The sequence below is a fragment of the Notothenia rossii genome (genome assembly GCF_949606895.1).
Source record: "Notothenia rossii genome assembly, chromosome: 1".
Taxonomy (NCBI): domain Eukaryota; kingdom Metazoa; phylum Chordata; class Actinopteri; order Perciformes; family Nototheniidae; genus Notothenia; species Notothenia rossii.
Window position 1 is genome coordinate 30,543,301 of NC_136912.1, and position 13,783 is coordinate 30,557,083.

General features: G+C 39.1%; 2 protein-coding genes across 2 annotated transcripts; one reads left to right on the forward strand and one right to left on the reverse strand.

Annotated features, from left to right (window-relative positions):
* Nucleotides 1-2,461, reverse strand: dpcd (deleted in primary ciliary dyskinesia homolog (mouse)). Its single transcript, XM_079662816.1, has 6 exons — nucleotides 2,347-2,461; nucleotides 1,636-1,716; nucleotides 1,405-1,529; nucleotides 1,141-1,274; nucleotides 876-978; nucleotides 1-453 (listed from the first exon to the last, which is right to left on the reverse strand). The coding sequence occupies exons 1-6, from the start codon at nucleotides 2,408-2,410 to the stop codon at nucleotides 349-351; spliced, it is 612 nt and encodes a 203-aa protein (XP_079518942.1). The 5' UTR covers nucleotides 2,411-2,461; the 3' UTR covers nucleotides 1-348.
* A 188-nt stretch (nucleotides 2,462-2,649) lies between these two features.
* Nucleotides 2,650-13,438, forward strand: poll (polymerase (DNA directed), lambda). Its single transcript, XM_079654200.1, has 9 exons — nucleotides 2,650-2,718; nucleotides 3,903-4,046; nucleotides 4,180-4,477; nucleotides 5,070-5,187; nucleotides 6,047-6,385; nucleotides 6,539-6,712; nucleotides 9,407-9,535; nucleotides 11,598-11,766; nucleotides 12,353-13,438. The coding sequence occupies exons 1-9, from the start codon at nucleotides 2,715-2,717 to the stop codon at nucleotides 12,706-12,708; spliced, it is 1,731 nt and encodes a 576-aa protein (XP_079510326.1). The 5' UTR covers nucleotides 2,650-2,714; the 3' UTR covers nucleotides 12,709-13,438.
* Nucleotides 13,439-13,783: the final 345 nt, after the last annotated feature.

Sequence of the window (13,783 nt, forward strand, 5' to 3'; positions counted from 1 at the left end):
TTGTGATACAATTTTTAATGTAAATTATTTTTTGCAAAAACAATAATTAGAGAAAACACTTTTGGTTCACCTAGAAAGGTAATACATCTAGTTTTGAGGGTTTAAAACACCAATATCTGGAATGTCTGTATCAAATATATCCAGAAGGAGAAAATGTTAACATTAACGTAATACATGAATCCCAATTAGGAACAGATTGACAAGGCACTGTGCAAATGCTTTCTTAATGAAGGGATCCGAGTAGAAGGAATAAATAAACGTGGGCTCACATGTGACTTTAACATGACGCAGTGAGGTTCTGCTTTAAATTCAACGCAGAATTTATCCCCTCGCTCCCACACTCCGAATTCACTGAGTTTTGCAGTCCACATCCCCTTCGTCGGTCCCCTTCAGTTTCTTCAGCTCGTTCAGTAGCTCCTGTTCCAGGGTTAAGATCTCCTTGGGTTTCTTGTACTGGACGAGAGAGAAGAAAAAATTAATTACTTAAACATTCGCTCCATTTCCCTCCTGCAAATCCTTCACTGTAAATCTTTTTGCAAGAGCCTGCAAAACATAAAGAAATCATAAACAAAGAAAATATTTATGTCAAAAACGTCAGTTATTGATGTTCAAAGGGAAGGCTTGAGTTTAAAAATTGGTATCAAATACTGTATAATTCCATAAAAAGCTTTAAATAAAACACAATTCAACTTTTTTTGTTCATCTACCTTTGCAAATTACTGCTGAGAATAAAATTATTGGTTCCCTGCACTCAAGATTTTAGGTCAGAATAATGAGAATCAACCTTTAGTTCTTACATCTTTACATTTAAAGCAATTGGTAAGCAACATTATTGGTAAAGATTCATGTATTTGTGATTGTTGTGTAGGACTTACGCTGATAATTAAAGTGTTGTTTGCGTGAGAGAAGTTGAGGGCAGAGTTTTCCAATGGCAGCTCATTGCGATCCAAATCAGGAATATTGAACTTCTTATAATACCTGGGGAGATATGGAGAGGATGTCAAAGGTTTATCACACTCCTGTGTAAACAAATGCATTGCAAACAGTGCCATCTATAGGGAGGATACGAGGATTACATGCAACAAGTGTACAACACAGGAATTATAAGAACATATAGAACGGGAAACCCAGTGTTTTCACTTTTTGTTTGACGTTTTGACGACGATGCATCTGTCAGACGGCTCTGCAGAAACACTGAAAACATCTTTAGGGAAGGGAAGGTTGCGGATTCTCCACTGAAAGCTGTTCTTTGTGTCTTTACGCATTAGCACAGGCTGTGGAAACAGAAACATTCAAATCCATGTTGCAGACATGACATTCACTAGTGTTTTTCTCTTGAAAGATTAAAGAGAACTTATAAAGTAAAGAAGGAAGAGGATTAAGGGTAGAAAAAACAAAACCTACGTTTGAGCAGTTCTCCTTGATCACCTCTGAATCCAAAGAAGTGTCAGGGCCTGCTAGAGGCTCCCCGACCTCCACCTGCCATGGGCCCTGATCTCCAAGTGTACTTCTATGGCGCCACTTTCGTACTGTAAAGAACCGAACGTTTTTATAACATACATAAACTTATGCCATTAAAAACCAGAAGGGCAGTAGCTACATGCTTCTGTTCGAAACTCAAGATGTATTTCTCACCAATGAGCTCATCTGTTTTCAAGTCGTACTCTTCTGACATTTCTTTTCCATCTGTAAAGAGGTAGTGGATTTTCCTTTTGCCTGGAGGTGGAATTTGAAACGATTTTTCATATAAAATTACCATTTAACAACAAAACAAAACACACCAGAATACTATAATGTTAGTTTAGCACAACCTATACAACTACAGTCTGTACTAACACAACATCACATGGCATTATTGGTTAATTTTGTATAGCTGTAAAAAGAAACCAACATGGATGAATAAAAGGTACTTCAGGGAGTAATGTAAAGTGAGCAGAGATGCTAACAGGAAGCAGAACCAGACTCAAAATTAGCTAGATGCTAAAAGTAGAAATGCATAACTTCTCTCTACAGGCACTTAGAAAAGCGAGTCAAAGTGTACTTCTTTAGTCAGACAAAACTTTTTCTGAAATGTTGCTACAGGCTCCTGGCGAAGGGCTTAATACATTGTCAAAACATATTTTACAGCATGAGTTTAACGGTCTATTTCTGTTAACAACATGTGTAATCTGCTACAAGGCTAGTTGTTGTGGCACCTGGTTGTCTCAAAGTGACATTGTTGTTAGCTTGAGAGCTAGCAAGCAGACTAAGTTCATGAAAATGAATAAAGATAAGCAAAAATATAGCAATGTTGGCAAAAGCATATCTAACACTTGTGTAGCGTCGTTTTCTTTTGAAGTCCCTCACCATCGCTTATTAAAGCTGTTTTCTTTGATGATTTCAGGATATCAGTCCAGTTTTGCACAGCCATGTTTCTAAAGAGGTTTCTCGTGCACAGGGCCACTTCCGGACACGACCCGTAATTTACGGGTCGTAACCACAGTAACTGATAAACTAAAGACGTAAACGAGAAATTGTATTCAAATACATAAAAATAATTTAATTCAACTGTTTAGTCGTAAAAGTAATTTTAATTACATGGTGTAATTTAAAGACATCAAAGCATTGTTGAAATAGATTAATATATATATATATATATATATATATATTGTAAATGACCCGGAAGTGAAGCAATTGATTTGGCTGTTGTTCTGTTCGTATGGTTCCATCTGACAATGGGTAAGAGCCCACATATTAGTTTTTAAAAGCGTTTTGGAAATAAAAGTACCGTTGTATTTTCTATATATTGTAGTGAATTAAACCTGGATTTAAACATTGAGTGAAAATAACAGTTTAAACAGTTTTAATATCGATTGTTTAGGGTTGGAGCCCGATAGCACAAGCTAAAGAAAGTTAGCTAACACGATTTTATCGTTAATAAATCTCATGAGACATTATATTATTATCACAGATTGATAATTAAGCCTTTTGCATTAACTGCTTTGTCAGCTAGCTGGATATCTGTACTGAGTAAAAGCTGAAACTGTTTTCTATTCCAGTGTGTTTAAATCATAGACTGGATATGGTTTAAATCTACTTAGTGTTACTGCTACAATATATAATGTTGACAATGCAGAGCAATGTTATGCAACACGTGTTCAAGAAGTGTACTGTTCTGTCATAGATAAATGAAAGTAATTCGAGATCAACAGGCATCAATGAAAAGGCAGTCCTGCAATAGCATTTACTCATTCATTTACTTAAGTAAAGTACTTCAAAACACATTTAAGGACCTATTAATGCGATTTAAAAATAATATATACTGTATTACTTTGAAGATGAATACTTTCATGCTTTCAACACAACGGATCATGTTAATAATTACAACGTTTTGTTAATATAAATAAATGTAACTACTCCACCGGCTCCAGACAAAATTACTCCCACAATGACCAGATTTAACATAAAATGCTGCACATACATTTATGGATGTATTGTAGTATTAAATAATTTAACATTAACAGGTGGCAATCAGTCTGCATACACAGTCTGCATATACCTTTGCTACCTAGTTAATTAAGATGAAGATACATGTGCTTAGTACATTTAGATTAGGATACGTACATTACTTCATTATGTAAATAAGAATGCACTACATTTTAATATAGCATTCTCCCAGTGTAACATCGCTACTGTCAAATAGTAAAAACTATGGCATAAGTATCAAAGGCAAAAGGAGCATTTTGCAAAGGTTTAATACTTTTATTCAGTCAATATTTCAATGTGTAACTACTGTCAACTCAGACATAGTTAACATGGTTTCCCTTTATGGTATCACACAGACTTTACTATAGGTTTGTGGATGAATTTTACTGAACGAAATTCTAAATAATAAATAAATAAATCTGTTTTCCATTTCACAGGCCTCTGGCACCCTCCTTCAAGAGATACAATGGAGCCTCGTCACGGTATTATGAAAGCCTTTCCCAAAGTTAAAAGAGCCAGAGTGTTACAGGGAAAGGATGCTCCCCCAGTGAAGAAGAAACCTGAAGAACATGATGTCAAAGGTTATTATTGTGCGCACGCACGTGCACGTGTGTGATCTGCATTAAGGATGTATTAGGAGAAGAAACCCCAAAGTTGAAGCCAAACAAATTCAACATATTCCCTCTTTGAAACATGTTCCTCTTTCTGTCCCAGGAAACTGTTTTAAAGGCGTCACAGTGTACATTCTGCCTGCTGGAATAGGAAATGCCAGATGCCAGATCTTTGAAAGGCAAATTGAGCAGAATGGAGGACAGACAGAGAGAGCGCTGTCTCCCGGCGTCACCCATGTTGTTGTGGATGACAGCATGGACAGTGACAGGGCGTTGCGATTACTTAAAGTGGATTGTATGCCCTCTGGAGTCCAACTGGTGAAATGCATTTGGTTGAGCTCGAGCATCACTCAGAAACAACTGCTGGATGTCGACAGCTACAGCCTTCTTTTACCCAAGAGGTAGATAATCTTATTGTACTTTTTGAATGCTTAACTGCGTCTTGATTTTACTATGTTTCCAGTTTATCACATACATCGTTTTTTGCAGAAGAGAAAGCCATAAATGTGAATCCACTTTTGAATTGTACGTCGCAGTTACTACTTAAAGGGAAAATGAAGCGCAGAATTCGAAAGTACATATATTTTATTTAGCTTGTAGTGCTTTGTATCAATCTAAATTGTAATATGTTAAGTTGCAGAGTCTTAAATTCCAGCCATAAAGATGTCTGCCTTCTCTTGAATGAAATGGAATTAATTGGCATTTGGCTTGTGGTTTTCAAAGCGCCCAAAAAATACATTTGGAAAACTCAACAACAATTTGTCATTTCATTAATCCTGAGTGTTTTACTCAAGATAATCCACAGATCTTGTTGCGAGCAGTTTTATATAGGAACAATTTTCTTTCTATTGACCTACTCTACTACTACTGTTCGGCTGTCCCTTTCACAATGAAGCATTTCCACAAGTCCTTTGAAATTAAACGCCATACATATGTTTGAAAATGCAACGAGTTGTCAGTCTTAAAATCTCTTTTAATGTTCTCCCTACTTAGGCAATCTGAAACAAAGAATGAAAACATTGAAGAAGAGCTACCAGATGTCCAGCCGACTGCAAACGCTATTGTTGAGCCAACGTCTGATCACAGCAAGCAAAAGGGGACCTTAGACATGGTAGGTAGGTATCCTGCTCCTGTGTACAGGTTTTGCAGTCTGTAATCATTTTGTACCATAAGGAACAAAAGGTTGACATTGAATACATAAAAAAAAACACGTCTGTGTTTGTTATAGTTAGGGCTGCACGATTTTGAGTAAATTATATTTATTTGAAAACATTTTCACATTTTCATTCAGTATTATAAAAAGATCATCTTGTGATTTTCTTTTAAGATGGTCTCTACCAAACACAGATTCTTTTATATTAAAAGGGCCATTTTATGTTTTTTATGTTTTTCCCTTTCCTGTAGTGTATTATATACGTTTTTGTAAATGTAAATGGCCTGCAAAGGCTAAACTACCAAAGTTCCCTCCAGAGGCCTGGAAACGCCTCTAGTATAGTCCTTTATTTCTTCCGCAACATAGTGACATCACTCAAGCTTCTATAGACTAGGGCTCCAACACATTCTACGTGATGGGCTAATGTGCGGGTCATCTCTAAGCAATTGACCAATTACAAAAGAGTCAGCCAGCTAAACAATCAGAGCAGACTGGGCTCTGGATTCAGAGAGAGGGTGAATAGAGGTGCTGCAGCACAGGCAGTATGAGAACAATAAAGACCTTTTTGAACATTAAAGCATGGAGACATGTCACAGTAGAGACACTAAATAGGAACTTACAAACGAGCATAATAGGGTCTATTTAATTCTGTAGAATACTGTTTAGCATTGATTTTTCTGCAGCACCACAATACTTTATTCAGAATTTTTTTTTTCACATATTTAGCATTTACCAAATATTGCACCAATTGCCATTTGGATATTGCACTATTCCATGTTGCAATTTTGATAAAATAAGCTTCATATTTTACTCTCAGGCAGTCCTAAATACTCAAGAGGAAGTGCGCGGAGAAGAAGACGGGGTCTCTCAGAGTGACCTGGAAGCTCTTATCACTGGTCAAACCCCTCAAGAGGAGACTCCTGGCCCCAGCCTGGAGCCCGCTACAGACTCTGCTGCTCAGAGCGTCGTCCCAGGGAAGTGGGTCTGTGCCCAGTCTTCTCAGTCCAAAAGTAATAACTTCAACAAGGACATCACAGACAAACTGGAAGTGCTGGCCAAGGCCTACACTCACCAGGGGGACAAGTGGAGGGCACTGAGCTACTCCAAGGCTGTCAACGCTCTGAAGAGTTACCACAAGCCCATAACATCCTACCAGGTAGCCTGAAAGCCTTTTGTTGTTAGTGTCTGGACTGTGTGTGTAGCAAGTGCTTTTAATGTGATGACGCGCAAGTATAAATATTATTCTAATGCACAATAGGAAGATTATTTTTTGTTAATTTTAAATCAAACCTTTTTTTATTTGTTTTAGGAGGCTTGCCAGATCCAAGGAATTGGAAAACGCATGGCTGACAAAATCGATGAGATCATGGAGAGCGGTCACCTGCGGAAGCTAGACCACCTCGGGGATGCTGTGCCAGTGTTGGAGCTTTTTACTAACATCTGGGGTGCAGGGACTAAAACTGCACAGCTGTGGTACCAACTGGTAAGACAGACATATAACCTGATTTAGAAAATCTTCTTGCTGCTTATATTCCCTATATTTAAATTACTTTATTGCATATTTTGTCGCGTAACTGCTGTCTGACAATTAACAAGAAACTGAAGGACATGAAGGATTCATATAAACAGGGGTGCAAATACCTTTTTTGCCCTGGTTCTCAAAGGAGCACCTGGAGATGTTGCTTGGTGCTCATCCTTCAAATGAAAGAAACTGTAACTTTTGAGGGGGTCTTGACTTTATTTGCCAGACACACGGCACTGAACACACATGCAGAGATGAACACAGAACACACATGCAGTGAACATAACCAATAACCTACCATAGCCAATAACAAATTAATGTAACTTATTTTATTTGTGTTGTTCATTCATATCTTATTTTACCTTAACATTTATTTATTTATGCATTTTTTTTGTATCTCTCCAGTTTTAAAGGATGTTTTTGGTTACTGTCCTATAGTATACATTGGAATGATTTCAAATCTGTTTATCCCAATAATTATAAAGGAGTGCCTTGGAAATATGTGTTTTACATAAATTGTGACCAAACCGTTTGAACTTAGACTAAAGTTAACTATCTAAACACTCAAGAGTCCTTTACCTCACTGAGCTGTAGTTATCAGCCTCTCAGTCTGACTGGAGAGGACTCTCCCTCCACATTATTGTAGACACATCTTCTTCTTGTATCCGTTAAAGCAGCTAGCACCAGATTCTAATAACAACAGCGCCGGTACCGGTGCACCCTTCCTCTCTCCCACGCTCACTCGCACTTTGGCTGTGAGCTGCGGGCGCCAGATAAGCCAACATCCCCCATTTTCATCACCTACAGCGCCCATCGTGCAGGGCAAATGAAACGTGTAACCGGGGTGAAAAGGTTGTTACATTTACTTAATGATGAATATTGTTACATCAAAGCCGAAAATTAGGATGAGCACCAACGGTCAAAAATGTGTTTTCCCTCCCAGAACTGCCAGCACAGCGCCTCCCCAGATCTGGCGCCCTAGGCGAAAAGTTATAACGCCAGTGCTACGGGCCGGCCCTGAGTTCATATGCAACTCGCAAATATCTTTCTCTCTCTCTCTCTCTCTCTCTCTCTCCTCTCTTCTCTCTCTCCTCTCTTCTCTCTCCTCTCTTCTCTCTTCTCTCTCTCCCTCTCTCTCTCTCAATGTTGGTACACAAATGTGCCTTTTTTCAAATGACCCGGTGCTCTTTTTTTGGCGGAGGTGCGCATGCGTACCTGCGCACCAGTTATGTGCAGCCCTATATATAAACGTTAATTTTCTAACTAAAAAGTCCCCTTAGTACTAATCTTGCTTAAATGTTCAAGGGCATTTTGACAGGCCAAAATGTTGTCTGTTGAAATCAATAATCAGTTTGTGCAGTTTTAAACACACTAATCGTTGTCCAGAGCAGACCAACCCCAACCGATTAGAAACCCCTTGTGAGAGTTGTTTAACATAATTTCGAAGCGATCCCTAGTGCAGTTAAAATGCAATGAGAATATACACCGGCCCAATCCCTATGTTTTTGGTTTTGGCAAAACATGAAACAATCCCTTTTTTTTCACAGATTGTTTTGGTTCTGCCAAAACATAGGGATTATAGGCTGCCTACGCAGGCATTTGTTGAGATCAAGACAGATGAACAACCAATGCTTGTTTGACATCTCGCCTGAAGATAACATGTCGAATACTAAATAAAGTCCATAAAAATAGTGACATTTGTAGACGCGGGGTTTTCACTGTTTCTGTGTATAATTTTCGAATGCAACATTTTCAACCAATAAGAAAGGCTTCTGAAAGTACATTCCCTGGTCCTATGTCCTGTGTACATGCAATGTTTCCCACAGAATTTGATTCTATTTGTCCCCGGCAAGAAAATCCAAAGGACCCTTAACCTATTCGGGTGGCCCACGCGCATCCACCCCCCCCTCAAATAAGAAAATACATGCAAGTTCATGGCTACTGTAGACAATGTTCTTGTTGCTCTTTGTTGCGTTGTTAATGAGTGAGACACACCGGAGTTGAGGATCTGTGGGGACGCCTTATTCTCAAGCGACTTACAATGACCAATTACAGGGACATTATCCCTGGAGTAACCGAGGGCTAAGTGCCTTACTCAAGGGCACACTAGTAGTGGTGTTCCAGGCGGGATTTGAACTCGCAACCTTCCGACCATCAGCCCGCCTCACTATCCATTAGACCACCAAAAATATATTTATAAATCGATGTATGGGAAAAACTGACATGCCCCTTGAGTATCAATTTCCTTCAGATTTGGAGTAGACAAATAGACCATGGCTTGTGAAAGCGCCCATACGAGAACCTTAAACAAAATATAAGTTATCCTTTCTAAAATGTTTGTTAATACATGTCAGATGCATTGAATAATATATGTTAATATAATTATCTGATTTTGTAAACTCTCAGATATCAACTGAAGTATCATCCTTAAAAATATAATTTGTTGGGCTGTGAATCCCTATAAAAAACAAGAAACTATGAAAAACATTTGCGTTCTTCATCAAAATCATCAAGGAATTGTAGTTAGGCTGTGAACTAAAATACATTATCATAATTAAGTGCATAACAGAGAAAAGAACGACACAGGAGACACATTTCTATTATATAACATATTTTTTTCTTTTAAGATTGATTTAAAATGTTTTTTCCTTTTAGGGATTTCGCACACTGGAGGACATCCGCACAAAAGCCCACCTGAGCACCACTCAGAAAGTAGGACTCAAGCACTACGATGATTTTCTGGACCGAATGCCCAGAGAAGAAGCAGCTGCCATAGAGAAAGTGGTAATGCATCTTCATCTGTCGCAATATTTACATATATCATTCTGTATAAAAGACTGAAGTATGCCTGCATCTTTCACCACTTTTAATATGTAACATGAGGTGAGGTATCTCTGAAAAAAGATTCCCCCTCTAGCCCTCAGTAATTTGGAAGGAGATGCTGGAAGTAGAAAAACGGTTGTGTCAGCTTTCCTTGACTGCTTGATAATGGGAAAACCAGACGGAGCATCCCAAAGGGGAAAACTACTCCTTAAAAGTAGCCGCATCTTACGTTAGCCAGATACCTGTTCACTCCAGGGCGCTGAGTACAAGACTAGTTGTTTTCATATTGTATTACTTATTTTTCCTTGAAAGCTGCCAGATAGAAAGTGCACATTAGATAGATGACTAAAGCAGGTGTATTCCCTCCGGCTTGTCAAAAAGATGATGTGCTGGTTCAGCAAACCTACCTCCCAGGATAAGGCTAAAAAGCGTACTTGTAAGAGTAAAGAACATATCCAAATATTTGAAAAAATCCTCCATCATACTCGGAAAGCCTATACAGTGGGGCAAAAAAGTCAGTCACCAATTATGCAAGTTCTCCCGCTTAAAAAGATGAGAGAGGCCTGTAATTTTCACCCTAGGTACACTTCAACTATGAGAGACAGAATGGGGGGAAAGAACCCAGGAAATCACATTGTAGGATTTTTAATGAAGTCATTGGTAAATTCCTCTGTAAAATAAGTATTTGGTCACCTACAAACAAACAAGATTTCTGGCTCTCACAGAACTGTAACTTCTTCTTTAAGAGCCTCCTCTGTCCTCCACTTGTTAACTGTATTAATGGCACCTGTTTGAACTTGTTATCAGTATAAAAGACACCTGTCCACAACCTCAAACAGTCACACTCCAAACTCCACTATGGTCAAGACCAAAGAGCTGTCAAAGGACACCAGAAACAACATTGTAGACCTGCACCAGGCTGGGAAGACTGAATCTGCAATAGGTAAGCAGCTTGGTGTGAAGAAATCAACTGTGGGAGCAATTATTAGAAAATGGAAGACATACAAGAACACTGATAATCTCCCTCGATCTGGGGCTCCACGCAAGATCTCACCCCGTGGGGTCAAAATGATCACAAGAACGGTGAGCAAAAATCCCAGAACCACACGGGGGGACCTAGTCAATGACCTGCAGAGAGCTGGGACTAAAGTAACAAAGGCTATCATCAGTAACACACTACGCCGCCAGGGACTCAAATCCTGCAGTGCCAGACGTGTCCCCCTGCTTAAGCCAGTACATGTCCAGGCCCGTCGGAAGTTTGCTAGAGAGCATTTAGATGATCCAGAAGAGGATTGGGAGAATGTCATATGGTCAGATGAAACCAAAATAGAACTTTTTGGTAAAAACTCAACTAGAAGTGTTTGGAGGAGAAAGAATGGTGAGTTGCATCCAAGAACACCATACCTACTGTGAAACATGGGGGTGATCATGCTTTGGGGCTGTTTTTCTGCAAAGGGACCAGGACGACTGATCCGTGTAAAGGAAAGAATGAATGGGGCCATGTATCGTGAGATTTTGAGTGACAACCTCCTTCCATCAGCAAGGGCATTGAAGATGAAACGTGGCTGGGTCTTTCAGCATGACAATGATCCCAAACACACCGCCCGGGCAACGAAGGAGTGGCTTCGTAAGAAGCATTTCAAGGTCCTGGAGTGGCCTAGCCAGTCTCCAGATCTCAACCCCATAGAAAATCTTTGGAGGGAGTTGAAAGTATGTGTTGCCCAGCGACAGCCCCAAAACATCACTGCTCTAGAGGAGATCTGCATGGAGGAATGGGCCAAAATACCAGCAACAGTGTGTGAAAACCTTGTGAAGACTTACAGAAAACGTTTGAGCTCTGTCATTGCCAACAAAGGGTATATAACAATGTGATTTTCTGGATTTTTTTTTTTCTCATTTAGTTGAGGTATACCTAGGATCAAAATGACAGGCCTCTCATCTTTTTAAGTGGGAGAACTTGCACAATTGGTGGCTGACTAAATACTTTTTTGCCCCACTGTATTCTCTGTCTTTTAATGTGCAGGTGAAGGATGCTGTCCATGCAGTAGACCCAGGCCTGTTATCGATGGCGTGTGGCTCCTACCGTCGGGGAAAATCCACGTGTGGAGATGTTGACGTACTTATAACTCACCCTGATGGCAAATCTCACAAAGGGGTTTTCAGCAAACTGTTGCAGAGCCTCCGTGACAGTGGTAAGCTCCATCTTCTTTAGGTGTCACACTGTTTTTCATCAATATATTATAGGTCTCAGATATATAAAAAACATGTCTCTGAAGTGTTTGGCCTCGAAATACCAAACAGATCGTGCATTGTAGCATCCCATAAACCCCTCTGTTTCAGCCCTGTTTTAAAAGTGCTGATTCTCTGTCTGTTACTTTAGATGAAAATAAGGAGCCCCTCCCCACGCCGCTCTGAGAGATATTTGGTTAAAAAGAACACAATGGTGCTCTAGGAGGAGATTCAGGTGATAAAGTGGGGGTTGGTGATTGGCTAATGGTTACACAAGCCAAAACATTGCTATGACTTCATAAAGTGGCCAAAATCGAATCAGCTCATTTTCAGACAGGTTTTTATATAAATGGTTCAGGACAAAAAGAGAAAGAATATTTTTTCCTGAAACTTTCAGAATCTCTTAACACAGAGGGGACACATGTTGATGCATAAAAGACATGAAAAAGAGGATTTTGCATAATAGGTGACTTTCAAAAAGCGCCTGATGTTTTTCTAAGATGTTTTCTCTCCTAAAGAGAAACCTTAATAATAAACGTTATTTCTAAGGGTTTTTGACGGACGACCTGGTGAGCCACGAGGACAACGGAGAGCAGAAGAAGTACATGGGCGTGTGCCGTTTGCCAGACCACCGCCATCGCAGGCTGGACATCATCGTCGTGCCCTACAACGAGTTTGCGTGTGCTATCATGTATTTCACCGGGTCAGCACACTTCAACCGCTCAATGAGAGCCATGGCAAAGACAAAAAGAATGAGCTTATCGGAACACTCGCTGAACAAAGATGTGGTGCGTCAGGGTAGCTTAAAGGTGTTTGGCGGCACTCCGTTCACTACAAAGACAGAGAAGGATGTTTTTAGTATTTTAGGCATACCATACAGAGAGCCCCATGAAAGGGACTGGTGAGGCTTCCCCAATCACAATGTTTTGTTTGTTTTTAAAAGAATAATCATGAGGCAATCAAACTGCAATTATGGCCAAACAACTATTTTTAAGAATGCTTTACTGCTGAACTGATCATGCATGAGCCCTGTTTTACTTGAATACCATTGTATTCTACAGATGAATTGATACGTACCATTTAATCATAAGAACCTTTTTTCTTACACTCAACCCTAATTGTATTTTTTCTTCCAGATTGTTTAAGGGATGTGTACCAAAGTTGAGATATCCATCTCTGAAACTCCTACTGACACGCCATTACAAACAAATATTGGTAATTTTGCTGTAGGGTCCAGAGCCCTTTAAAAAATATATTTTTAATTGAATTCTAAAGGAAAGTTTCTTACATTCATTATTCACAGTGTAGAAGGTAGCTGAATTAAGCTGACTAAACAGGAACACTATGAAAAATAAATGTTGCTTTGAAGTTTAATCAATGTTAAATTGTAAAACTTCTATTATTCAAGGCTGACATCAGAGGTTTTAAAGGTGAATATATAAGCAATTCAACAGGTTAATCAAAAAGCTATGTGCAGGGCTGGATACAACTTGAGGTGAATAGAAATATATATATATGTATTTGCAAGTTAATTAAATGTGTCTTTTAAAGTCATTTTAACATATATGCTTGATACTTTGTATTTAAAAAAAAAAAAAAGTGGGTTATGGTAATAAACAAAGGGAATTAAAAATATCTTCCTGTGTCTTGCTTAATTTTTTTCAGAACTGCACAATAGAATTTTTTTATGTTTACAAGCTTTAGTCTGAAACGACAAGACAGTTCTCGCTGCAGTATTTACTGGCTTGTGTTCTGTGACATTCTATTTAACTTGACCGGCGTTTCCTACAATCAAAAACTTCTCAAGTCATTTTTACATTGAATATGGCCTCATATGGGGGGATACCAAATTTAAAAAGTCATGAGGAAATAAATAACTTTCCACATAAACTGGAGAAGGGGCACCCAAAAAGACAACAAGGCCATGCACTGGAGACGCACCGGTCCCTGATTGGTCAGTCTCTCCCCAGCTGGGCTTGG